This window comes from Dryas octopetala, chromosome 8 (genome assembly GCF_963921425.1).
Source record: "Dryas octopetala chromosome 8, drDryOcto1.1, whole genome shotgun sequence".
NCBI classification, from domain to species: Eukaryota; Viridiplantae; Streptophyta; class Magnoliopsida; order Rosales; family Rosaceae; genus Dryas; species Dryas octopetala.
In genome coordinates this window covers 6,039,409-6,066,178 of record NC_141373.1, presented here as the reverse complement: position 1 = coordinate 6,066,178, position 26,770 = coordinate 6,039,409, and the positions used below count along the sequence as shown (strand labels likewise).

At 36.8% G+C, this 26,770-nt stretch overlaps 4 protein-coding genes across 7 annotated transcripts; 1 reads left to right on the top strand and 3 right to left on the bottom strand.

Annotated features, from left to right (window-relative positions):
• Positions 1–246: 246 nt before the first annotated feature.
• LOC147276501 (basic form of pathogenesis-related protein 1-like) lies at positions 247–996 on the bottom strand. Its single transcript, XM_086253117.1, has one exon. It carries the CDS (start codon positions 944–946, stop codon positions 434–436), a length of 513 nt encoding a protein of 170 aa, XP_086109243.1. The 5' UTR covers positions 947–996; the 3' UTR covers positions 247–433.
• Positions 997–5,236: 4,240 nt separating this feature from the next.
• Positions 5,237–13,349, top strand: LOC147276500 (branched-chain-amino-acid aminotransferase 6-like). The gene is made up of 12 exons (XM_086253144.1): positions 5,237–5,338; positions 9,278–9,575; positions 9,819–10,074; positions 10,200–10,247; positions 10,542–10,731; positions 10,850–11,026; positions 11,160–11,291; positions 11,830–11,925; positions 12,117–12,233; positions 12,331–12,426; positions 12,825–12,937; positions 13,094–13,349. Exons 3-12 carry the CDS (start codon positions 9,971–9,973, stop codon positions 13,206–13,208), a joined length of 1,188 nt encoding a protein of 395 aa, XP_086109270.1. The 5' UTR covers positions 5,237–5,338; positions 9,278–9,575; positions 9,819–9,970; the 3' UTR covers positions 13,209–13,349.
• Positions 13,350–13,461: 112 nt separating this feature from the next.
• Positions 13,462–16,431, bottom strand: TBL13 (TRICHOME BIREFRINGENCE-LIKE 13). Its single transcript, XM_086254736.1, has 6 exons — positions 15,946–16,431; positions 15,288–15,465; positions 15,016–15,156; positions 14,276–14,396; positions 14,049–14,183; positions 13,462–13,902 (listed from the first exon to the last, which is right to left on the bottom strand). The coding sequence occupies exons 1-6, from the start codon at positions 16,343–16,345 to the stop codon at positions 13,636–13,638; spliced, it is 1,242 nt and encodes a 413-aa protein (XP_086110862.1). The 5' UTR covers positions 16,346–16,431; the 3' UTR covers positions 13,462–13,635.
• Positions 16,432–18,040: 1,609 nt separating this feature from the next.
• On the bottom strand, positions 18,041–22,008 carry LOC147276498 (putative pectin methylesterase CGR2). 4 transcript variants are annotated; one of them, XM_086254640.1, is made up of 7 exons: positions 21,863–22,008; positions 20,738–20,893; positions 20,434–20,473; positions 20,215–20,250; positions 19,260–19,640; positions 18,693–18,748; positions 18,041–18,518 (listed from the first exon to the last, which is right to left on the bottom strand). In XM_086254640.1, exons 2-7 carry the CDS (start codon positions 20,858–20,860, stop codon positions 18,366–18,368), a joined length of 789 nt encoding a protein of 262 aa, XP_086110766.1. In that variant the 5' UTR covers positions 20,861–20,893; positions 21,863–22,008; the 3' UTR covers positions 18,041–18,365. The 4 variants fall into 4 exon arrangements, with proteins under 4 accessions (XP_086110766.1, XP_086110768.1, XP_086110765.1 ...); XM_086254642.1 differs by having other exon boundaries at positions 20,738–20,884; XM_086254639.1 differs by having other exon boundaries at positions 21,867–22,008.
• Between the last annotated feature and the right edge of the window lie 4,762 nt (positions 22,009–26,770).

Below are 26,770 nucleotides of genomic sequence, written 5' to 3'. Positions count from 1 at the left end.
AAAATCCAATATTTATTTTGATACATTTTTTCCAAGAGGGAATGGATTGTTGAAATTTTCCTAGTTAATTATCTTAAAAAACTTGTATCTCAAAAGAAAATTTTATAATCACATTTCTTTCTTTGGGCTAAGAAAGAACATAAACGGGCCGGTTTAAGGCCCAACTTAATTGTTTTTGGACTCAACCCAACTCGATCTCGACCCAATCCGACCCGATAAGTCAATAAGATAATGAATTGAGTGGCAAAAAGGCACATCTTATATAGTAAAGTTCACAACCTTATATTAATAGTACTACATGTATACTAAAAGTTGCCAACGTACCCACATGTTCTATATAAAAATGAGACCCACCTTCACGTGAATCCCACCTCTATTATTCAGTACAAACAGTTAAATTCCAACGATATTACACCATACAGCAGCAAAGTGTCTAGTAGGGACGCTCATCCTCATAGTTTCCAGGTGGGTCATAGCTACAGATGACAAAGACCCATCCATTGTTGCACTTGGCTCTAGCACACCCAAGATGAATGGAATTGCGCCAAACCACTTGAGTGTAATGCCCACATTCATCACCAACGCACTTATTAGAGTGATAGTCATAGTTTGGCTTCTCAGTCACCCAAAACTTCACAGCTTGAGCACCCGTCATTTCGCCATACCCTTCGGCCAAGTTCTCGCCATAAGGCCCTCCCGAATGCTCCATGTCGCAGCCATTGATCCTCGTGTTGGCGTAGCGTTGAGCGTAGGCTGCCACGGTGTAGTTCCATGTCACTGGACCAACACCAACTGCCGCTCGAGCGGCATTGTGCTCGTCTATGAAGCCTTGGTAGGAGTTTGGGAATAACTTGCGGACCTTGCTGGCTAGGGAGACATGAGGGGATAAGATTAAGTTGATTAATGCTATGGAACATGTGACTAGTAAGAGCTTGGTGAACCTCATTTTTGGTCTATCTTTGTGCAAGACTATAGAGAGATGTTTGAGGTCGAGCTTTGCACAAATGGGGTATGGGGTTGTGGTAATTAATTTATAGAGAGATGGTAGGAGCGCAGTTTGTTGTTCCTTAAAAGGCATTTTTAAATTTAAATGAATAAAGTTATCCCCCAATCAATGGGGTCTATCTGAATGAAATGAAAGCAATAACATGGCTAATTTAAGGGGATTGTTGGACTTTTATGCACCCCCATTGTAGACGATGCCACACATTTCGCCCAACCAATAATTTGCTTGGCAATGGTATATTATTGTCAGGAACTGTGAATTAATTAAATACAATTATTTCAAATTAGATAAGTGATGCGGTCCAAGATTAGGTGTATTAAGTGATAAATTCACTTAAATTACTTAGAGTTAAAAGATACTATATGCACACATGATCATAAGATGAAATCTCAAGATCAAAAGAGCACAGTATATGTCATTAAAATAGGTTGGAATAGAAAGTAGACAAGAAGAAAAATGGACATGGAAGATTTGCACTCTGTGATTAAGTTTTTGACAATATCACACTAACATGATTAGAGGGAAATTAAGGACGAAACCCAATAAACTGCTTGCTACTTACTAACGTATAACCAATTAATTAACATGATTAGTAGAAGGTGGACCGTATATAGTACTATATATACACCCTTTGTAACTTTCACGTACAGATGCAGAGGCCAAGTATTGTATTGTCACCAATCTAATATACAACCATAAAGATTAAGATATAATTAGTCCCAATATGGATGGTAGTATTTATTGTTTAATGCACTGCCGTCCCAAAGGTATGTTTTGTAATTTTGCAACCGAAACACATGCCAAAGATTAGAGAGAAGCGTGGAAGGTTGAAGAATTCCATATGATATATCCAAAGTCACGCTTATAACAGTAAGTCCATGTGAATTCATCATGTCACTTTCTTAGTTGTTTAGGACAAAAGCCAATAATCATGTACTTGTGCTAATTGGATTAAGGCACTGACCCAATTGAGTCTGTCTAAGGGGGTAATGGATTTTGTTAGTGACTTTTGGCACCACATTTCACACTTTCACACAGTGCCGGCCCTAAAGAGGGACACAGTGCGACCGCCTAGGGCCCATCTTCAAGGGAGGTACACAAAATTTTTTTATATTATATATATATGTTAATATATATATATATATTTAAAAACAAATTTTTGCTGTAAAAAAAAAAAAAAAACAAAGCTATAAGCCTACTTGCCTACAGAGGCCCAAATGGCCGAATTCAATGTCAGTAGAAAGAACTACACGGAGGCCCAATTTTAATAATCAATTAATTCAATTAATGTGATTCAGATTTCAAAAAACAAAAATCTAGAAACTTTAAACTTACGTCTAGCCTTTCATCCTTCTCTTTTCTCAAAGAAAGAGGAAACTTTACAGCGATACAATCTTTACGGCTTCCCCCTTAGCGATAATGTTCTTACTTCATTAAATAATAAATTTAAACAGTTAAAAATATATGAAGATACTTTTGAGTTCTTGTTTAATTTAAAGAAGTTAACTGAATTAGATGACAATGAATTAAAAAATTGTTGTGTTAACTAAATTGGATAGTTGAATTTTATTGAAGCTAATAGAGAGAGTGTGATGTTGTTGCTATTTTTCTTTTGTCAATTTATCATAGCTAATTTGAAATTATTATTAATAATTTTGTTTCTTTATAACTAAATTAGGGGCTTAATTTAGATTTTTGCCTTCGACCTTCCAAAAGTCAGAACCGGCCTGCTTTCACAGATCCGGCTGTGACTTTTAGTACCCAGTGAGCATATTCGTTCTCTGCATCTGTATGACGTACCTTGTTGGTAGGCTGGTAGCTAATAACATAGCAGCATTAAAGAAAAGCATTGGGTAAAAAAAGAAGGAGAAGAATGTCAGACAAAGTCACAAAATTGAGAAGGTACTTTGTCTCAGACATTATTATTCCAAAACACAAAGATACAGATTTTGGATGGTAGTAATTCAAACCCAAATGTATGACCTTTTTAATTAGGACTTAGGAGCAAATAATTAAGATGACAGCATCAAAACATCACTGGGAAAAAGAAGCTAGAGGAAAAATGCTAGACAAAGTTACAAAATTCAGAAGTATTAGCTTGATAAACCGAGGTACAATGATTGTCTGATATAATCCAACTCTCTTTTCACACTTATTTGTTAATTTCTAGGGCAGACCTGTATTTACACTACCTGTATTTGCTGCTGCATCCATATACAAGATGAGGTTGTACTTAAAAAGATACGTTAGCTTAAAATACATTACTTATTCTATTTTTAATCGTTCACATTTTTAGGTTTTAGTGATTGTCTAACCGTTTACACATGCATACATATTTCTAAACGAAGATACAAATTTTGGATGGCAACAATTCAAAACCATGCTTACTTTGCAAGTAGAGGAAAATTCGGAAATCATGGCCACTTTCTTGCAACTTGACCTGGATTCCCCTTCATGGATCTTGCTCCTCTACTTTAGAGGGTGTGCTATTGCATGCCTTTCATAAAATCATTTGCATTAAAACAATCCAATAGTTGCTGCAACGGGAGAGGGTGGGGCTTGGGTTTTATTTTATTTATTTATTATTTTTTAAGTTTTTTTTTTTTTTTTTTTATGTTGAAAGAGAGATGATGTGGCATATCTTAGACCATTAAATTGTTTTAATGCACATGATTTTATGAAAGAATTTAATGCACATGATTTTATGAAAGGCATGCAAGAGCACACCCTCTAAAGGTAAAGGCAGAGAAGCAAGATCCCCTCTTGACCATCCGTTTTTTATCAATTATGGAGTTGAAACTTAGGGGAAAGTGATGTTGAGAGCTACGATATCAGCGGCTAATCTTTTGCGGAGCAAATTGACCGCAAAATCAGTAATTTGCTTTTAAAGCTTTTGATATCCCTCAATGATCGATAATCCTCTTTGAAAGAAAAATAATAGGCCTCTGCTTATAGGAAGTGGGCCCGTTCTGGGTATTGCCAATACCGTATTGGGCCAGCCAGCCCTTGAATACACATTCTTCATAAATGCCTTTCCCATTAGAAATTGCTAGAGGTGAGTTGGGCTACCTTTCCTTGTGAACAAAATGAAGAGCCCAGAAGTGGTTCCAATAAGTAACTGAGCTGTCCCTATACTCTTATAATAGAATTATTTTTTGGGAAGCATACATATTTTCTTGTTATAAGTAATTCTTTGAGTTCTTAGATTTATGATACATCTATCTGTTGTAGGGTAAAAATGTGATTTCAACCTCACCAACCAAGGGTACAATAATTCCAGTGATCACAGCATCATAGAAATTGCTTCCCATCTAAATTAATTACCTGCTAATTGCTACCCTTTCTTTACCTAACCCTATAATTCATGAGGTTAGTAACTATTCTATAGCAGTTCAGCATTCACATCTATAATAAGTTAGTGGGCACTACTCTATAATAAGATAAGCCGTAGTATATCGGATATACACAATAATTCTTCTATACTAACGATATGCTAGTTTACTAACCTATTATCGATGTGCTTAGTAGCCTAGTATAGGATGCTTAATTAATAACCTACTATAGATGTGCTGCTTACTTGTAGTGAGTGCTAGGTCGGCTTGGTTGAAGATTACTATTAGGATCGAAGTGGACTTTTGTAGGCAAAGTTATGTGTGTTTTTCTATTAATTTGCTGTTCAAATTTTGCAGAAAGTTATAATCAACTATAATGAGGAGGGGGAGGTTTCAACTTTCAACAATATATAGCACAACCCAAGTCTAATCAAGGAGAGCCCAAAAAGCCAGCAAAATTGATGTCTCTCTATAAATTAATGTGGATGGATCATGGATGAGGTGACATCCCCATTCAGCAGTCCTTGTTGATTAGAGTTTGACACGCAACAAGCAGAGGATATATAGCAAGACTGCAAGAGGGTGACAAGAGTTTGATTAGAGTTTGATGTAAGATTTCCTAATGAACTTATCATTAATGGATTAGGATTCTACAAGACTCCACAACTTACAGTCCAAGAAAGAACAATATTAAGTCAATCCGGATATCCTTATTGGTTTTTTATTTTAATTCAATAAGCATAAAGGGCCTGATTAGTAAGGTAATTGAATCCTTATTGGACATGGTTAAGGTGTTCTTTGACAGCTGTGTATGTTTAGATAAGAGGCATGAGTTGCACCTTTATGGGAGGACTCTTATCTAACCATCACATATAAAAGGAACTAGTCCTGGCCTGCTCTCATAGTCACGCTTTTGCACAAGAACTCAGTCCCATATTGAGCTGGTATTAAGGAAGACTTCAGAGAGGAGAAGACTAGCTGTGCTTATCGATGGCTTCTTGTATGTGTTTTTCTGTCTGTATTGGTTTAGTCTTTTCTTGACTGTAGATTGGTTTCTTGATGCTTGTGGTATATATCTAACATTTGGTATTAGAACCATCACACAAACATTATGAAATCATCTAGTTATTCCTTATGATTAATCTAACATGCATATATATACTTGAAAAATGTCTTACTGCTGCGTAAAGTAAATATTTGAACTTAATATTATATTAGTTTTGAATTGCTAGAACTTTTGATTATATGGAATTGATATGCATAATATTGGAACTGTGATATTACTTTTCGATTATGGGAATCTTGCTGCCTTAGTTCTATATGTGCAATATTAATATATGTGATTCTTGCTTTACAATCTCTAATAGATTTCGGTTGTTGACTGAATTTCATATGCTAGATTATTGTCTTTAAGTTTCAGCAATCTATCAGATACGTTTTTAGGTTCAAAATAAAGTTTTGTAACACAAGGCAAATTATGTGATCTTAGAACAATTCTAGAAATCTAATAATTTGTTTTACCAAATTAATAATTTTATTAAAATTTCTAGATTAAAGAATAAAGATCAGATTGTAATTTATTCTTAATTAAATAAATGGTTCTCTCAAAGGAGGTTTAAACATTTACTTGATTAAGAATATAATTAGCATATTACAGTTAAGACAAAACATGTATTTCCTTTATAAATCTTTGCTACTGCCTAAAGGTGTTGAAAGTTTTATGATGACAGACATGTTGTGTCGAGATTGGTTATATGGTTTCTTTCTTTTCTTTGTGTTCTCTGCCCAAATGTGAGACTCAATGATAGTTTTAAGGAAAATATGGGATTTTTGGTTGGTTTTCGATTTCAAGGTCATTAAACTTGGTTTTCACTTTTCTGCAGTATCTGTTTTTTAACTTTGCCAACATAGAACCAATTAATGGAACCAATTTTAAAAGGTGGAAATAAGACCTAGAAATCTATCTAGGCCTAGCTGGGATGGTTTTAGCCTTAAGAGAGGATTTCTAGCAAAAGATTTGGGGCTTTAACTTGTCTTGATTGGCTTAAGATTAGTAAATTACGGCAAAGGTGTGACAATTGTCCTGTGATATCATGTGCACTTTTGTGCAAATTTTGTTTGAGCTAGTTATATTTCTTGTCCAAAGGTGTGATGTAACAACGCATGAATGAAGTTTTAGTTTCAAGAAAAATTTTCAATCAAATTTGTTCTTGTTTTTTTCTTTATTAGTTTTGCACTATTGTCTTATATTATACTGTTTGATTTATATAAATTATATTTTGGTTCTACGTATTCTGACCACATAATGCATCAGATTAATTTAATGGATCAAATTCTTTAGTGCAAATCAAATCTATATTAGTGAATTGGAAACCAAGATATTATGGCTATTTTGATTTCGACAGATTTATTTATATTTATCTAATGCCATCTAGCAGATTAGTTTGTCTATATATATAATTTGATAGATCATTGTGGTGTATAATATATATGCGATTTGTTATATATTTTTTATCATTATGTGTCCGGTGGTTATGCATAAGAATGTCAGACAAAGTCACGAAATGGAGAAGGTACTTTGTCTCATACATTATTATTCCAAAATACAAAGATACAGATTTTGGATGGTAGTAATTCAAACCCAAATGTATGACCTTGTTAATTAGGAGCAAATAATTAAGATGACAGCATCAAAACATCACTGGGAAAAAGAAGCTAGAGGAAAAATGCTAGACAAAGTTACAAAATTCAGAAGTATTAGCTTGATAAACCGAGGTACAATGATTGTCTGATATAATCCAACTCTCTTTCCACACTTATTTGTTAATTTCTAGGGCAGACCTGTACTTACACTACCTGTATTTGCTGCTGCATCCATATGTAAGATGAGGTTGTACTTAAAAAGATACGTTAGCTTAAAATACATTACTTATTCTATTTTTAACCGTTCATATTTTTTAGTTTTAGTGATTGTCTAACCCTTTACACATGCATACATATTTCTAAATGAAGATACAAATTTTGGATGGCAACAATTCAAAACCATGCTTACTTTGCAAGTAGAGGAAAATTCGGAAATCATGGCCACTTTCTTGCAACTTGACCGGGATTCCCCTTCACGGATCTTGCTCCTCTACTTTAGAGGGTGTGCTATTGCATGCCTTTCATAAAATCACGTGCATTAAAACAATCCAATAGGTGCTGCAACGGGAGAGGGAGGGGCTTGGGTTTTATTTTATTTATTTATTATTTTTTTAGTTTTTTTTTTTATAATGTTGAAAGAGAGATGATGTGGCATATTTTAGACCATTAAATTGTTTTAATGCACATGATTTTATGAAAGAATTTAATGCACATGATTTTATGAAAGGCATGCAACAGCACACCCTCTAAAGGTAAAGGCATAGAAGCAAGATCCCCTCTTGACCATCCGTTTTTTTATCAATTATGGAGTTGAAACTTAGGGGAAAGTGACGTTGAGAGCTACGATATCAGCGGCTAATCTTTTGCGGAGCAAATTGACCGCAAAATCAGTAATTTGCTTTTAAAGCTTTTGATATCCCTCAATGATCAATAATCCTCTTTGAAAGAAAAATGACTAATTTTTCAATGTTATGGTTGTATGCGAATCATGTGATCGAATTTTCTCGCACAATATATATGTGGGTCTCATCATATAAAAGTAATCCTACATATCTACTATGAGAGGGAGATCACATATGATCATCACATACAAAATAATTTCTCAATTGGCTATCCATAATTAATGGGTGTCATGAAACGCTATTTCATATGAGAATAGGCAAAGACGTAGCAGTCACCTTTGAGGAGATGGCCTATTTCTATTCTACCTATGTAAATTTCAATTGAGAATAATCGTGAGTTTGAGGCCTGTCTTTGAACATAATAGTTGGCACAGACATCTCTCTAATATAAGTAGAACCCACTTATGTGGGCTTCACATATGTGGCTCTTATTTTTATTAGAGATATGATCCAGTTGAAATTGTACAAACAGTTTGTTCAAGAAGAATATATTGGACTCGAATAAAACTATTAGATCATCTTAATTGATTATATTAGATATCATCTCTAAGAGAGATGCAAGTATGCAACACAATATGCAGCAAAATTCTTTTCACCAAATCTCTGTAAATATATGTTGCAAAGTGCAAACAAGACCACGATATAATAGGCCTCTGCTTATAGGAAGTGGGCCTGTTCTGGGTATTGCCAATACCGTATTGGGCCAGCCCTTGAATACACATTCTTCATAAATGCCTTTCTCATCAGAAATTGCCAGAGGTGAGTTGGGCTACCTTTCCTTGTGAACAAAATGCAGAGCCCAGAAGTGGTTCCAATAAGTAAATGAGCTGTCCCTATACTCTTATAATAGAATTATTTTTTGGGAAGCATACATATTTTCTTGTTATAAGTAATTCTTTGAGTTCTTAGATTTATGATACATCTATCTGTTGTAGGGTAAAAATGTGATTTCAACCTCACCAACCAAGGGTACTATAATTCCAGTGATCACAGCATCATAGAAATTGCTTCCCATCTAAATTAATTACCTGCTAATTGCTACCCTTTCTTTACCTAACCCTATAATTCATGAGGTTAGTAACTATTCTATAGCAGGTCAGCATTCACATCTATAATAAGTTAGTGGGCACTACTCTATAATAGGACAAGCCGTAGTATATCGGATATACACAATAATTTCTCCTATACTAACGATATGCTAGTTTACTAACCTATTATCAATGTGCTTAGTAGCCTAGTATAGGATGCTTAATTAATAACCTACTATAGATGTGCTGCTTACTTGTAGTGAGTGCTAGGTCGGCTTGGTTGAAGATTACTATTAGAATCGAAGTGGACTTTTGTAGGCAAAGTTATGTGTGTTTTTCTATTAATTTTTTGTTCAAATTTTGCAGAAAGTTATATTCAACTATAATGAGGAGGGGGAGGTTTCAACTTTCAACAATATATAGCACAACCCAAGTCTAATCAAGGAGAGCCCAAAAAGCCAGCAAAATTGATGTCTCTCTATAAATTAATGTGGATGGATCATGGTTGAGGTGACATCCCCATTCAGCAGTCCTTGTTGATTAGAGTTTGACACGCAACAAGCAGAGGATATATAGCAAGACTGCAAGAGGGTGACAAGAGTTTGATTAGAGTTTGATGCATGAATGTCCATATCCCCATCTGCTTGACAAGACCAAGAGTAAGGTATGTGGCACAATTAGATTCCTCCTTAACCACTTACCTTTCTAAACCCTGATCTGCAATTGACAAACATAATCTCTCCTTTTTTTACTTAGTGGTGGGTTAACCCAAACGTTAATCACATAATCAAACACGTTGCAGCATGCACTCAAATAATGAAAAAGAAAACTCAAACAATGAATGGTTAACAGATGTCATTGCAAAAGAGAAAAAATTCAATATAATTTCGTGCATGCTTGCTTCCAGCTGATTCAAAGTAACGTCCCACTGAATTGTGGCGTGATTTTGCTCCACTACTTGGATCTAGCTCCTTTTGGGAAAGTTCAGCTCCTGTTAGTTTCAATCTCTCCAAAGATTTCATAACAGAGACTCAAGAAGAAAAGATCAATTGACAGAAAATGGGGCTCTTCTCCTTTAAATCCAGCGCTGAAAGAATTCTGCAACTAAAACTTGTACTTGGGAAGACACATTTTTCTCTGAAATGGGGTGAGCTACATTCCAGGTCAGGCCCCTATTGATCTCTCTCTCTCTCTCTCTCTCTCTCTCTCTCTCTCTCTAGATCCTTTTATAGTTGATATATATATACAGCAGCTTGTTATTAAGGCCTTATTCCACATGAATTTGCAGACTTAAATTTGCAGCTTTGCAAACAACCTCTGCATCTATCCTCCACAGGTAATTAATCTAGAACTGATTCTTAATTCTATGTTTACCACTTATTTAATATGATTTTCATGATAATATTAAACAACGGGATCATGTCCAACGTGATGTGTCACAGTGTTCAAACGCTACATTGTTAGACAAGATCCCATCTAAGAAGTTTTTCCTATAAATATTTATGTACTTTCGTAAATATTTTTTTGGTAGATTGGGAATCCGGACACACTATATATACCTCACTTTTTTATTCACCTTTTCTAGATTTGTCTGATGAGCTAAGATCTTTCTTTCTATATGAAAATGCAGTCATGATGTAGATGAAAAGTATAGTGCTGATGATATTGTCAACTGGGATGGACTTGGATTTGGACTAATTCCAACCGATTACATGTACTTCATGAAATGTTCCAACGGAGACAAATTTTCACAAGGAGTTCTCACTCCCTATGGAAATATCGAGCTCAGCCCATCTGCCGGAGTCTTAAGTTATGGACAGGTCAGCCGCGTAAGCTAGTTTGATATAAACTTTTATCCCATTTCTGGCCTTATCGATCAGCTTATGTTTCTTAGGTCTTAGGTCCGGTGATTGTCTAACATAGCATCAGAATTATCAGGGATTACTCGAAGGTCTTAAGGCAAACAGGACAGAAGATGGTCGTATTGTGCTGTTTCGGCCAGAACAAAATGCTCAACGAATGAAGATGGGAGCAGAGAGGCTGTGCATGCCATGCCCATCTACTGACCAGTTTGTTGATGCTGCAAAACAAACAGTCCTTGCCAATAAACGTTGGGTACATATGTATATATATAATGCTGTTTGCACCCACCCTACTCCCAAAGATTCATGAAACTTGTGAATGCTGAAATCTGTTTCTTGATTGTGTGTGTGTATATATATATATATATATACACATATATGTATAGGTACCACCTGCAGGGAAAGGAGCATTGTATCTTAGGCCATTGCTCATGGGAACTGGACCCATTCTTGGCTTGGGGCCTGCTCCAGAGTACACATTCCTAACATTTGCTTCTCCAGTTGGTCATTATCACAAGGTGATGAGTAAAGGGAAACTAACTAAATCATTAAAACAGTATCAACAAGATATAAAGAGTGATGCTATTGACACTCCTCATTCAGCCTCTTGCACTCTAAAAGGAATATTTTATAAAGATTTTACGCACAATAGTTTAGAGTGCATAAAGCTAAAATAGAGTGTCAATAACATTGTCCCATATACAATACGGCTAATTTGTTTGGTAATGATGCATATGAAAGAAGCGGACAAGTGATGCTACTTAAAAGATCTTGTGACTTTTTGTGGATCAAGTAATGCTACCATGTTTTTACATGTCGCATTGAGCTGACGTAATATGAAAATGTAGTCTTTCTAGCATACTCGGTTACCTTATATATCTAGAGAGGGACTTGCCTATCCCCATTATTGGGGATGTGGCATCATCTCTCTCTCACTCTCTCTCTATGTGATGCCGCATCCCCAATAACAGGGATAGGCAAGTTATTTCCATATATCTAAGGAGGCAAAACCACAGAAGGGTACACTTAGTTTTGTATTTGTTATGCATGTGATAGGGTCGGGAAGCCCTCAACTTGTATGTTGAGGATAAACTCCATCGAGCCACTCCTGGTGGAACTGGAGGTGTGAAGTCTATCACCAATTACTCACCTGTAAGCATAACTACATGATAATTATTTTATTTTGAGTTTAATTTTCTGATGACAAATTATATATATATATATATATAATAACCAACATTAATTGAGAAGAATGTTATCTAATTAATGACCATGTAGACTTAATGACTAGATTGCTGCTGATCTTTAAGTTTAACACAAGATGAGGCTGCTTTTGTTTTCAGATTTACCTAGCACAGAAGCAAGCAAGGGCCAAAGGGTTCTCTGATGTCTTATTCCTGGATTCTGTAACTGGAAAAAATGTTGAGGAGATTTCATCATGTAATATTTTCATTGTAAAGGTATTAGTACCAATGAAAATCCAAAACATAAGAAACTTAAATATGGGAATAACTATTTCAGACAATAAATTAATAAATGACTATATTTTTGTTGTAGGGTAATGTTATTTCAACTCCAGTAATACATGGAACTGTTCTGCCCGGGATTACTCGCAAAAGCATCATTGACATTGCCCTTGATTTTGGTTACCAGGTGATGGTCATTACTCTTCAGTCATGATAAGACAATCAGTGAATTTTAATTGGCTTGTTGCATTTTGGAACATGTTTAGAATATAATTCAATTGTTGGTCTAGATCTTAACATCTTAAATTTTTTGAAATAACGGTAAACCAACCAAATTTATCATGGTATCAAGAGATTCAAAATTTGAGTCCCTGCAATTGCATCCTCATTCCTCCCAACATAAGTTGAACTCCACATGTTGAGCTCTAGTGGTAGAGAGAGACCCACATGTGAGAGTTTAAGAATATAAAACTAACTGTTGGATCACATTCTAATAGTTTAACATGATTGCCAATAAGCCGAAATTTTATAAGTTTTACATAACAAATTAGATTAGAGAACTTGTTGTTCCATTTTGTGAATCAGGTGGAGGAGCGTGTAATCCCAGTGGAGGATTTGCTTGAAGCTGATGAAACCTTCTGCACAGGAACTGCCGTTGTTGTCAACCCCATTGGTGCTGTAACTTATCACGGTAAAAGGTACCTACTACTCTCTATTAAACCATTTTCTTGGATTTATTTTTAAAAAAAAAAAACACATTTTCCTTGGGATTTTTTTATTTAATAAAAAAAAAAGTATATAGATTTTAAGACTTTTGTGGTTTTTAATTTGGGGATATTGTCACGGTATTGCAGGTTTGAATACAAAACAGGAGAAGGAGCTGTATCTCAGAAACTGTATGAAACTCTAACAGGAATCCAAACAGGTCGTCTTGAGGACAACAAAGGATGGACCCTGGAGGTCTATTGAGCTTCTCTTCCTCATTGTATTGATGTTTGATAGAGTGTATCAAATTCTAAAACTCTCCTTTCAGCAAATTTGATAGTCGGAATGTCATTTACTAGAATTTGCATACTTTGCTAATCAACTTCTGATGGTGATTCCATCTTCTTTGGCCTCAAACCCCCAAAAAGAAAAGAAAAGGACCGAAAATCTAATTTAAATGAAGATTGGATTCTATAACTTAATTTTCTTCCTCAATATTGGAATGAGTCCATTGACAAAAGCTAAAAGGTCATGCATTAAACTCATACAAAATCACATCACATAGCTTCTTTTATATACTTACGAGTGAAACTATGTTGCCAGACAGTTTATAATTTTATATCATGTTATGCTATCATACAGTCTGGCATCGAGGACAAGAAAAAATGAAAAACTACAGCATGGAAATAATTTATTGACTTCTAAATTTAATATTACTTAGCTGCTCTATGAACAAGTCATTCCAAGTATCTGTTAGTCCTGGTAAACACCAGTGCATGCAATCATTGTGCTTCTTTCCACCAGTTGTGGATGGATGGGCATCTGCTCTGAACTCACTCATGTGGGTTATGTCCAAAATACGGAAACTTGAGCCTTTAAGGGCCTTGTAGACGTGTTGATTCACCAGGCGTGCCTCCACATTTGTTCCATTGTTGTTCAATGAGAAGAGTTCTTCAACCTGAAAAGACAACCATGACTTCAACATTCGCATTGATGTTACCTAAAAGAAATTGAAACGACACGAAGGGCATAGAAGGGTTTGTATTTGGATGTCAATTAACTAAGCATAAAATTCAATCGACTCATAAATATCATGCAACTCACCTGCTTTGGAAATAAAGGCTTTTCCCGGTTACAAGAACCACCTTGGTTCCAGTCACCCCCTTCAAAATGCCGAGGTGATTGAGTACGAAAAAATTTGATTGCACCAGGCTGCATCTTGTTCTCAACAAACATTACCTGCAAAGGACACATCTATTAAGAACATGACCACTAGAATACGTCAACTTATTCAAAGAACACTAAAGCTTTCATCTTAAAAATTATTATACCATGTGTTTCATAACTATGTCAAGGCCAACATGAGGAGGTACTGGAGGAACCACAGGCTGACCCTTTTCAAAGAAAAGCAAGGGTGACTTTACAGGGTCAAACTTTGAAGGAGCCCACCACCTGTTTATAAGAAGTAAGAACCAAAAGATCAAATGAACAGTAAGAAAAATTAATGCGGCACGCGCAGAAATTTCCTAATTTATTTCATATTCAATTCAATTTTAAATTTTTCTATTTTTGGTACTTATTTTAGCAGTTTTCTGTTACCTTGTACTTCTGTACATAAGGACTTTTAGCCTATCTCAATGGCTGATTTATGGCCTCTTGAAGACAGATTTGGTTGATTAATAGAGTTTTGTTCTTCTCTATTCCTATTGTTCTTGGTATTCACTTGGAGAATCAACAAGATCATAGAAACTTTGGTTCCTAGTAGTTTCATGGGAAAATCAACAAGCTCCAAGGAAGATTGTGAGTTTGTTGATCTTTTCTGTTGTACTTATATGCTTTCTTGCATCAAGAATCTTCTCACTCGCCATTGATATAAATAGATTGCATATAGTGATAGTCAATTCCAGGTTACTAATCTTGCAAAGAATTTTCAAAAATTCATAAGTTTAAAATTGATATGATATGTACATATCTATAGTAAAAGAACTAATATTTATCGAGTAACAAATGCATTTTCAACATTCAGAAGAATCATTATAAAGCAATAGCATATTAGAAGGCAAATAGGTACCAGTGCCCTGTGTTTAAGATCAGAATGTCATGAAAACTTGGAGCTTCTTCCCATGTGTTGGCTGGAATGTCAACATCGACTCTATAACCCTCTTTATATCCAAGAGATTCCAGCACGCCACCATTGGCATTGGCTGACCACCTGCATCAAACCGAAGCAAAGCAAGCCTAAGCATACAAACAACAAATGAATATTGGAGCTTAACATGTGCAAGATATAATTCAGTTTCCCATCTATTAAAAGCAGTACACATAACTGCAAACATAGCTTACCTACCATAATGTGCCAAAAGATTTGTTCGATGATAGGTAAGGGTAACATTATACTGAAGAAAAGTATACCCACGATCAGCACCAGCTGGTCGCCATTTCTTTACTTCACTTGACACGCGTTTCAAAGAACAGAAAAGCGAAACAAACATATTCCGGTTCAAGGAATCACCAACAAACCCTGCACTGTAGGACATTCATAAGGCCTTGCATACAACACAGGATTCAAAATAACCGAACCACAAATTCCTTCAAATCATGTTACCTTATCATATTTGATACGAAATTTATGCTTATACTGCAACTTCAAAAACAAGCAACACTAGGTATAATCAAACTAAGTACCAAATGTTGATTATTAGGTGTCCAAGGAAGCTAAAACCTCTACTCAACTAAGTCAATTAGAAAATAAGTAGCTAAGAAAACAAAGGCTTGCACTCAGCCAAGTCAGTTAAAATTTCGAATTCAGGATTTCAATTTCTTTATCTTCTTCCTAAAAAGTGTTCCAGGCAACTAAAAGAGGTTACTTTCATTATTGGTTATTAAACTTTAGCTTAAAATGTAAGGTCTTTCCCACGCTTTCTCAGCAACCAAACAGACAATAACTTTACATCATTCTGTGTGTGTGTGTGTGTGTGAGAGAGAGAGAGAGAGAGAGTACCAATGCTGGTGTCTCTGTACATCTTCAGAAACAGAACCGGATCGAACGGCGGGAGATCACAACCCTTAGGCTTCCACCTCCACTTGATGAGCTCCCGAGCGTTGGATTTGGAAATGCAATTCCAACCCTTGAAGATCTCCTTGCACGTGTTGTCGTACCTGGGCGACGCATTCGGGTGGTAGATCCAGTTTCCATCGGAATACTCGCAGGACCCGTCCGGGTCCCTCGGGTCGGGTCGATCGGTCTTTCGGAACTCGAGGGTTTTGTGAGGCTGTGAAGGAACAGAGGTCTTTCGAACGGAAGAGAGAACGAAGAAGATGGCGACGAAGCAGAGGAGGGAGAGAAGAGGGAGGAAGAGAGGGACTTTCCTTGTCTGGTTTTGGTGGTCTCTTACCGCCATGCTGCACTGTCGTAGATGACACTGCGCATATTAGCCTAACTACAGCTTATATGGCATTTTTGAGAAAAATAAAAATTATATAGTAATAGAGCGAGAATAGAGTAATAGATTTTTTTTTTTTTTGGATTAAGGTAATAAAGAGAGAATATGTAGGATGAAAGTGGAGTAATTTGTAATTATGATAATGGCCTTATTTTTTAAATTTGTTATCAATATGTGATAAATAACATGTCAATTTCTTACGTGTTATTAATATATAAAGTGTAAAATAGCCAAATAGGCACAATATTAAATAAATTTGAAAAATTCATATCCGTTCGAATTTATAAGATTGAGACATATAATAGTAGGGATGGACACGAGTCGGTTTGGTTCGGTTTAGCCCCCAAATCGTAGACCAAACCAATGCCTTCGGGTTAGTGATTTTTCAAACCAAACCAACTCAATGAAGGTGAAACAACCGAACCAAACCAAACCAATTAAAGTCGAGTTGGGTTGGTCGGTTTGATCGGTTTGGGCATGTCTCAAAATACAATTAAAATTTAGACCCAAATTATAAATGAATGAAACTCCCTTTAAGTTATAAAATTAATGTCTCTATTTTCTACACATGAATCAAATTCAGTACATGTCTGCTTTTACAGTGGAACAATTACAGTCACATGTAAAACAAGAAAGCCATATATGTGAAACATTAATATTAATATATTAAAGAATAAAGCCATGTGAAAGATTAATATTAATTTATTATAATATTAAAAAACATATGCCATGAAACTAGGGAAGGTGAGATAAGTTCTCATTGCTTTGAGCCTTTGACCATTCTAAACAATGTGAGATGAGAAACTAGACATGTGAATATTTAATTTAATTTTTTTAAATTTTTAGGTCGAGTTGGGTCGGGTTTGATCGGTTATTTGGAACGTCAACCCGCTAACCAACCCATTTGAGGTCGGGTTGGTCGGGTTATAAACCGACCTCTCTAAATTGGGTGTTAGAAACTGAACCAACCCAACCCATTTTGGTTGGGTTGGTCGGATTGTATCGGGTTATGTCCACCCCTATATAATAGTACCTCTAACGCGGCATTCTTCTACAACGATTGACAAAGTTTATTTTGGTATTTCTTTTTTCACATTGTCAGAGAATTTTCAAGATGGAATTCTCCTTCCTCCAAAAGACACTATTAAGAAAAATCCTATAATTTCTTTAAAATTTGATAAATTAAAAAGTTTCTTAAAACAGTATACCATGATTAACCTTTTCTTAAACAGTTGAACGAAATAGTGGGTGTTTTAAATATACAACTTGTTCGAGCAAATATTTACTTTTGTGTGACAACTGACAAGTAATTTTAATGAGAGGGGTTCATCCCCTCCACAGGTTTGTGCTGCCACCGGAAACAATTCTGTTTTAGATGCATATTTTGAAATGATAAAATGGCAGCACAGAACTATTTTATTTTTCGTGGATAATGCCAACGCAATATCATCAACAAGGATTACATATGGCCAATGATGGATTAACAAAAGCATGGACCTTCAAGATCATTGGTTTTTAACTTAACCCATACTGGTCTCTGGGATAACTCCCAGGGCCAGCATCCGCTCCTTCAATCCACTTAAGTAAGAAACACAAGATGACATCCATACAGGAATAAAATGCATCTTTAATTAAAATTAATCACTAAGAAGATATAATTAATTTTGTTTTATAAATATAATAAACAATAGTAGATCTGGGATACTAACAAACCTATCACTGCAACAACAAGAAGCAGCAATGCTGGGGAGAAAAATACATAATTTAAAAGAATACATAGTGATGATGAAAGCCAATTCTTACGAACTCACTTCCCCAAAACACAGAATAACCAGAAGATCTTGTCTCATAACTGGAGCACACAATGAGGCTCTGTATTTCTAAAAAATATAAACTTACCCTTTTGGGCGCTGAAGATCGCTTGTAGTCATTCTTTTCACCTACAGGTTGATAGAGTGAAGATACAATGCTGTGATTCTTAGTGGTACGACTTGAGGTGGAAAATTTGGCAGGCGGGCTTATAAGATCTCTTTGTTGCCGCCTGTTCAAACTTCTTTGAAGCTGCTTCATTTTCTTCTATGCTAGTTTGGACAAAATACCTTATCCACCAAGATGAGCTTCGCAATTTGGCCTTCAAAAGAAAATCATTGTGTCATCATCTAAATTTAACTTTGTAAAGTTATATAACAGGAATTAGGAAGTTAGACTTGCCACAACCATACAACAAAAGCAAGCCAATGAAAACTGAGAATCAATTGTCATCAATGACGAAAATTTGTAATATTATAGAACTTTAATCACTTACTGGACGGCCAAATTTGGATAGCTCTGTAACTCTAGCTCTATGCTGACCTGGATAACCTACAAACGGAGATGACAAGTACATGAAAATTTCAAGAGATTAGTTACTTTCATGTATGATTAGTATAATCAATCAAGGACATAACTAAAAGATTATATTTAGATTTTGGTCTATGTTACAGTGTGTGTGCGTGTGTCCTCCCCATTTTAGTTAAAAGTATTGGCTTCTGGTAACCAATTGTGAAAAGAGGTGCACCATCAGTAAAACACCACCCTTAAATCTCATGTAAGACAGTGTGAGTGAAACTTCACACAGGTGTCGGAGTTGATTTGCCCCTTGCAGTTAGACTCAAATCAACTAGCTATTAATAGAAGGTTTCCCTCAAAGCATATTCTAAGCATTCATAAGTGAGCCCTAGAGCAACAAATTCATTGGTACATGCAACTTTGAACAATTTTCACATGTGTCCAACCTGATTTCCATTTTTCAAGTGTAGTTTTGTTATAGGAGCGATGTTTTTGGGCACATAAATTTCAGTGAAAGAATATAAGTTCAAAGAGAAACTTTTACCTGTAAATATGACAACACCATCAGCAGATACCCTTGCCAACTCTGGAAGAGTTCTGTTGAGGTACTTCGGAGACAAGTAATCTAATGCATCTGATACTATCACGAGAGAAAATGATTTTGCCCTGTATGGCAGAGGGAACTTTATATCAGCAGCCCGCACAATGCCTTTGCTGACGAGACTCTTGCAATTTGCATCAGCATCTTCCAAGTCGTATGGTTCCACACCCCAGGCTTCAGTATCCTCCTCTTTTAATAATTTAGATACCACTGAACAGGTGTCAGGGCCCACATGCAACACCTTATGCATGCTATCACCATATGCTTTCTTTAGTATAGGTATTGCGCTCTGAACTTCAGATGTACATGAGACACCACCTGCATCTACATATTATAGATTTTCAAACAGTAAGAAAGTATATTTACCTGACAAAATCTGCATGCTGAGAGTACAAGCTACAATTTCAGAGAGCTAACAATCACTCACAGAAAAGAGTTTCTAGCGCATAACATTTACATGGTTTAAAACAATGGAAATTGAGAACTCAATTTGTCTGAACTTTTTTAACAGATTAATTATACATAGCCTTATACTTCTAGAACCAAACACCAATACACCCACTGATGACAGAATCTAAGCTATGCTATCTTCCATACCACAAAATTGGTGATAGACCCACTCATAATAGGCGAATAAAGATATAAAAGTTCGGAGATGTGCTCTCAGAAATATATGACAGACAATATGGAATCCTAACATCCCATGTTAATAAACCACACGTACTAATTTATAAATACAAGGTTAAGATATTTATAAGCTTCGAAAAACCTTTACTTATATGTATGATCCAATGAAGAGAGACCCTCACCTAGTGCAATATACTTGCAAATTGCATTCAATAACAAAAATATTTTGGAGGTATGGAGACTAGAAAAAAGAAAGAATCATGAACTATACCTTCTACTTTAATCACAGTGTTACTGCTCAGTCCACCTGTCATGCAAACCATTATAATTGAGAACAAAATGGAATATAGGAAGTAAAAGTCTGGTCGCTTTCCGACAGAGTAACTCAATTGAGCTATTGGATTTTTCTAAAGGAAAATGAAAAGGAAATAAAATGTTTCATAAACCTTCTTTACTCACTAGTATTTAAGTTGTAAAATCAATCACTAACCTGACCCGCTAAAAGCATAGCAGATAAGAAGAATTGCACCCTGAATTTTAAACAAAAATAATCAGTATTTTCAGATTGAAACTAAACCTGTTTGTGTAATTATGTTCAGTGACAGTGTCACTAATAGAATTCATTAGAATGATGGAAGAAGAACACATTTTAGTCATCTGTCTGTGCTCAATTATGTGAGGATTGTTTTTTCAGCTATGCTAGGATTATCTACTGTTTATGCTCTGAACCTAAAGAAAAAGTATGGAGAGATGAGGTGTGATGGAAATGGAAGTACAAAGGTAAGAGAAAGTACCACAAGCACAAGTCCTATAGACAGTAAAGGTGATGAACGTGCTTTGGAATTCACCGAACTCACAAATGGGATGTTTACACCATCACCAAGGCGTCGAGCAGGATTTACTGGCCTCCTCGACATGATTATATATAATAAGTAGTGAGCCTGCAAAAACTAGCATAAGTTGAAACAGAAATTTCATTAACAGAGTTTCCAAATGCCTTCTGTGAAACATGTGTCAAAATGCTTTCTACTCATTGATCTCAAATTTTTCATATAATTCAATTAAACTGGATCAACCTGCATGACAAAGTCATAAAGGGATCTTTTTTGTATTTAAACCCAAAACAGGCTTCATGGCATTTCATACCATGCTGTAAAAGTAGAAAATCTCTAATCATCTTCTTAATTGTTAGATGGGTGCACATGGTACAAAAGCTAACACACCATTACAATATTTTGAAAACAGGGCAAAAGACTAAAAGATGTTAGCTGCTTATCTAAATGGAACTCATTTGCATAGAATCCCATTACTTTGTCATTTTTCTTATCATTAAAATAAATTTAATGGCAAAATTTATACCGGCGTATCCCCAACACCATGAATTTGGGTTCAGTTTATATATTTAATCTCTACAGTATCATATATAGTATAAAATTTTCTTTTAGCATGCACATTAAACATGCAATTAGCACTCCAAACATCAATTCAAACACATACATACTGCCAGTTTCTAATTCAAATTTCAATGCAATATTGTTTCTCACAAATATCTAGCATACCCATAACCCATTTTGGTTCTACATTTCAAATACCATATTGAGAAATTTAGCCTGACTAATCAAAAACTTGATGCAATTGATCAAATTCCACTGAAACATTCGTGCATAGCTCAAGATTTGTGCAAATAAGACCAGCCCACATATCCAAGCAGCCACAAAATTAGTAAGAAATCATAAAACAGACACACAATAAGCTAATCGCCAGATCGATTAAGCAATAAAGAACATGAATTCAGATCGAGTGAGCAATAAAGAAACTAAATTTGTGAATGAAATCAGTCTATCGCATTCAAAGAGATGGATGAAAAGCCCGAAAATTCAAAGCAAGGAGCAGTAATGTGATAAGGAACAGAGAGTAACCTACGGAAACGCAGCGGAAAAGGCTGAGTTATAAGATCTAGGTAGCGATTCAGATCTGTGCTGGTCTTGCTCTTAGCTAGCTTGCTTAGCTCAGAGTCCTCTCGCCATAGAGAGTGTTTGTGATTTTATTACATCTACGATCTACCTCTACATTAAAATTATTAAATAAATAATTTAATTGACTCCGACCCAACTTTACAAGTGTACTTTAAAAAACTAAACAAAACTATTCTTTGTTTTCTAACCCAAGCTCTCACCAAGGAATAAAATTTCGGGTTTTGAAAAAATTTCGATGGAAATTTCGATGAAAATTTCGACTGAAATTTCGAAGATTTTTAAATTTCGACAGAAATTAAACGGAAACGATGGAAATTACTATCAAAATACGGAAATTTTGAATGAAACTTTACTATATATTTATTTGACATATTATCTACTATATTGATAAAAAAACATTGAAGAAACCAAATTATATAGTAAGTTTCATGTGATATAAGATGAATATAATGCGCGCTGAAGGTAAATACTATGAAATAAAATTAGTATAATGAATAAATAAAATTAATATATTATTTATACTCTATAATATATACACTAAATTCTATATACTTTATATAATCTATACTCTATATTATTTAAGATATCGTATAGAATATTAGGGTTAAAGTCACGATCGAAGAATGGTAGTTCAGGTCTTACGGTTCAAATCCTGTTTGTGACTCTACTAAACCCCCTAGGTATTCTCTTCTAGGTCTGAGTGTACCCCCATAGCAGCATAAAGAAAAGAGACACACCTCGCCTCTTGAAGAAGTTACCCACCGTTCTGTCTACAAATGAGCTCTACTCTATTAGCAGACTTTTCGTGGCTTTGGACTGAAGATCCCTTATTTATGGAGCTTTCTCAAGGCTCTAACTTAGCTAGTTGAGTTGTGGCAGAGGTCGTATACATACTCTCTCCCTAAGATCGAATGCGCGAACTTCCTTTTCTTGCTAACGCTTATTCCGCAGTCTCCTTTCCTCCCCTTTCTACAGATGCTGAAGATGTTACCGGCGGTTGTAGACGCTTCCGCAGCAATCGGCTTTGAAGTCCCCGGTTCCGGATGTCCTATTCTTGTAGTTAGGTATCCCAAAGCTATTTCCTCTGTTCCTCCGCTTACACCCTGTCAGTAGTAATACCTACCTTCTAGCCCACCTTCCAAACGATTGAAGGTAGGAGATCCGGATTTCATTCCCCCGGGGCGACAAAGCAACAATTCGATAAGCACCCCAGCTCTTTTTATTAGTAGGACGGTGAAGGCGATGGGCAAACATCTTGTTTGGTAACTTGCAGGCCTCGGGCGCTAGCCTTGCGAACGGTTTCCTTTGGTTGCTATCCAAAAGCTTTTGTCCGCTTGCGTTGTTCTTGGCTGTTTCAATCTTTCTTTTTTGGTCGAGCGCCTCTCGGCTTACCAGGAAGGATTTCTCTTCCTTAGCGCAAGCACTAAGCAAGTAAACTCCTCTCCCTCTCCTTATGGTCGAGCAAGTAAACTCCCTATGGTCGAGCTTGTTCTCACCGAAAGATCAGGATTAGCTCATTCACTCGATAAGAATTACAGAGGGGTGAGATACTTTCTATACGAAAAAAGAAGTCAAATCCTATCCCATGAGCGTAAGATCCTATCGTCTATAGACATGACTCCACTTTAGAGGAAATAACATAGGGACAGACACGCTCTTAGGGTTAAAACTACTGAAATAGCCTGATCGTAGCTCCCATACTCTACTCATCGATACGAGAAACTTCTATTACCATATCTGTTTCACATCGGGATAGGAATTAACAGAACTTGCTATCCACTAAGACGACCACAGGGAAAGGATGTTCAATAGCCTGATCGTTATGCCTAACCTTCTTCCTGATTGTATGTCTAGCCTTAATCTCTATATTCCTGGGGATGAAAAAAGAAGAATTTAAGAGCACAGCAAGCGGTTTTTAACAACGTTTTTTCCTACTTCTTTCTTTGTTTTTCATACCGTCCTTAGGTTGTGTTATACCTGAAGCCCATAATAAGCGATCCGTACCCTTGGTTCCACAAAAGATCCAAAACGAATAATCATCTAGGTGCCCAGGTGCTAAAGCTTTGACTTTAACATAGGACCTTTGCATGTCGCCAGCCATATAAAAGAGTTTCCACATCAACCCGAAACGAACTTAGTTCGGATCAGACGATCGAATGGGAAAATCATATGACCTAATCGACCGGCTACTGGCGGCACACCTAGTTGACTATGGTGCGGGAGCTTCGGACCGATCGCCGACTCAAAGAAGTCAAGATCAAGCCCTGAGAATATTTTATTATTCTCGTCCGGGCCACAATATGCCTGTAGACCAAGGTATACCCTGCGAGTGGGTAAAATTCCCATCAAGAAGGTATAAGCGGACATCTCAAACATAAGGCACGTAAAGATGGACTTATAAGGTCCCTTCCACCGCTGAGAATACATGTCTTTTAAAAGCTCATTGGCCTGAGACATAGTTGTTACGGTTTTCCAGGTTGGTTCCCATACTAACCAAGTAATTTCGTATATAGAATAAAATTTTTTCTTTTTAACTGGTCCTTCCATCCATCCACGAAATCCTTATTCACGAGATCTGACGATTGATGATTTTATGAAAGTAGGTTTGAATGAATTCCGCTCTTTGATTTGGGTCTTTCTTGGTCACTAGAAATTGGTTTAAAATGCGAAGAATTGACACATGAGCTTGTAAGGCCCCGAATAAAGGGGAAAATAGAGGGCTATAAGTAGGCCGTTTGCTATTGCTATAAGGCAGCTCGCCTTTATACGGCTTGGCTTCGCTATCGCTCCTATGTAGTGGTCGGCCTATAAAGTAGTATTCCTACCATACAATAATGCCTATTATCTAGTGCTAGAAGCTTCGCCAGAAGCAAGCAAGACGAGGTCGCTCTGCTTCGTAGACAAGGCTCGTTCCGTACTTTACTTACGAGCTCGCGTAGTACTCGCCCTATCTCTAAAGGGGCTTATGCATTCCACTCGCTGTTTACTAAACGAGTGAAGAGATTTAAGCGAGCTAATAGCGAGTGGACTTTGCCCCTCCCTTTCTTTAGACTTGCAGTAAGGCTGAACAAGTTTACTCCGCTTGCACTTGAGCTTGAAGCCTTTTTTAATCCCATTAAAAAATCCCCAAAGCTACAAGAAAGCCGAGACTACAAACGCTACTTGCCCAATAGTACAGCGCCTTCCCCCCTTATCCCTCACCCTACTCTTTCATTTCCGCTTAAGCTTCCCCGGTTTGGGGGATTAATTGATTGGATACCCGAGAACCATAATCTTTCCTAGGAACAGCTTCTACGACGATAGGCGTAAAGGCATGATTAGTTCCACAAATCTCACTGCACTGACCATAGTAAACTCCTTCCGTTGTACCGAAATAGAGATCTGATTTAAACGACCAGGTACAGCATCACATTTGACACCTGAGGAAGGTACAGCCCAACTATGAGGTACATCAGCAGGTGTTACAATAATACGTAGATGAGTTTTGGCTGGTACAACCACTCTATTGTCCACTTCTAATAAACGCGATTGACCCAATTCTAGATCATCTTCTGGAATCGTATAACTGTCAAAGTGAGTGACTGTTCATCGGAACTGTTATAGTCTGAATACTCATAAGTCCGATACCATTGATGTCCAATAGCTTTGATAGTAATGGCTGGATCTACTACTACCTCGTCCATTGAGTATAACAGAGCAAATGATGGTATAGCAATGAACATCGGGATGATACTAGGAATATGGTCCGAAGAATCTCGATAGTAGTTCCATGAACAATCCTTTGCGGGATTGGATTTTTTTTATAGTGGAAATGCCATAAAGCGCGAACCAAGATCCGTGATACGAAAACCAAAATCAGAATGAGGAAGAAAAAGATATCGTGATGTAAGTCCATTATTCCTTGCATCATAGGTGTTGCTGCGTCTTGAAATCCTAATTGCCACGGTTCCGCTGCATCACAAGGAGCAATTGTGAGGAATAGCCATTCTAGAACAATCATTTGGTTTGGTTCATTCTTTGACTGCTCTGCCCCCCCAAAAAAGAAGAGAGACTTGTTCTTGCTCTCCGGAAGACGGAAATCGCCGGTTGGGCTGGTCCAACCAAGAAAGACATGGGACTTTTGGGCATTGCTTGGGCTAAGTAAAGCTTGAGTCGAGTTAAGTAAAGACTGGCTACTTATAAAGATCGCCCATTGCACACTTTATATATATCTGCTTCCCATAGAGAAAGCAAGCAATCTCCACTGGAGCGGGAATAGCACTCAAAGTCACCGTCAACAGGCTCTCCAACTCGTTCGTACCGTTCGTAACGCTTGCATTCGTCTCCGTCCCAACTCTCTTCCCTCGTTCCTTTGGCATCTCACGTGGCGTGGGAACTCAATTTACAACTTTTTTTAAGTTTTCGAACGCCTCTGACTGGCGTCCGCCCTCTCTGAGATCGCTTAATATAGTGTAGAGTCTCTCGAGAGACTCCTCTCCCGTAGATGTTCGGGGGTGTCGAGCGCCCGAGCACCACGCTCCAACCAAGGCCCTGCTGGGTCGAGGCGTGACATTTCCGTGAGAATCTCTACTTTGGTCTCAAAGAGGTCTTCTGCCTCTATGCGGGCAAATTCGCAGGCCTCGAAGGTTGAATTACCTTCGTGCCCTAATAGCCGGCTTTTGATGGCCTCCACACTATCACCCCCTATTACCTGATTTGGTTGATACGGATAGGGAGAGTGAGCGGGGACTTGGTTGGACGCCCAGCTTCCTGGGAACCCGCTGGATTCGCGGGCGGCACAGACTCAGAAGGGGCTGATCCCTCGGAATCTTCCAGCAGAACGTTGATTTCAAATGAGTCCTCCGAAAAGGT

Bases quoted from the DNA above. Each gene is read 5' to 3' on its own strand.
- TBL13 (XM_086254736.1), bottom strand. From the start codon at position 16,345: ATGGCGGTAAGAGACCACCAAAACCAGACAAGGAAAGTCCCTCTCTTC. The intron at 15,466-15,945 runs GTACTCTCTCTC...CCTACAGTGCAG, and splicing joins GTACAGAGACACCAGCATTG to GGTTTGTTGGTGATTCCTTG. The intron at 14,184-14,275 runs GTATAATAATTT...TGTCCTTTGCAG, and splicing joins ACATAGTTATGAAACACATG to GTAATGTTTGTTGAGAACAA.
- LOC147276500 (XM_086253144.1), top strand. From the start codon at position 9,971: ATGGGGCTCTTCTCCTTTAAATCCAGCGCTGAAAGAATTCTGCAACTA. The intron at 11,926-12,116 runs GTAAGCATAACT...TTTTGTTTTCAG, and splicing joins CTATCACCAATTACTCACCT to ATTTACCTAGCACAGAAGCA. The intron at 12,938-13,093 runs GTACCTACTACT...ACGGTATTGCAG, and splicing joins GTAACTTATCACGGTAAAAG to GTTTGAATACAAAACAGGAG.
- LOC147276501 (XM_086253117.1), bottom strand. From the start codon at position 946: ATGAGGTTCACCAAGCTCTTACTAGTCACATGTTCCATAGCATTAATC.
- LOC147276498 (XM_086254640.1), bottom strand. From the start codon at position 20,860: ATGTCGAGGAGGCCAGTAAATCCTGCTCGACGCCTTGGTGATGGTGTA. The intron at 19,641-20,214 runs GTATAGTTCATG...TATAATATGTAG, and splicing joins CACTGTGATTAAAGTAGAAG to ATGCAGGTGGTGTCTCATGT. The intron at 18,749-19,259 runs GTAAAAGTTTCT...CTCCGTTTGTAG, and splicing joins TGGTGTTGTCATATTTACAG to GTTATCCAGGTCAGCATAGA.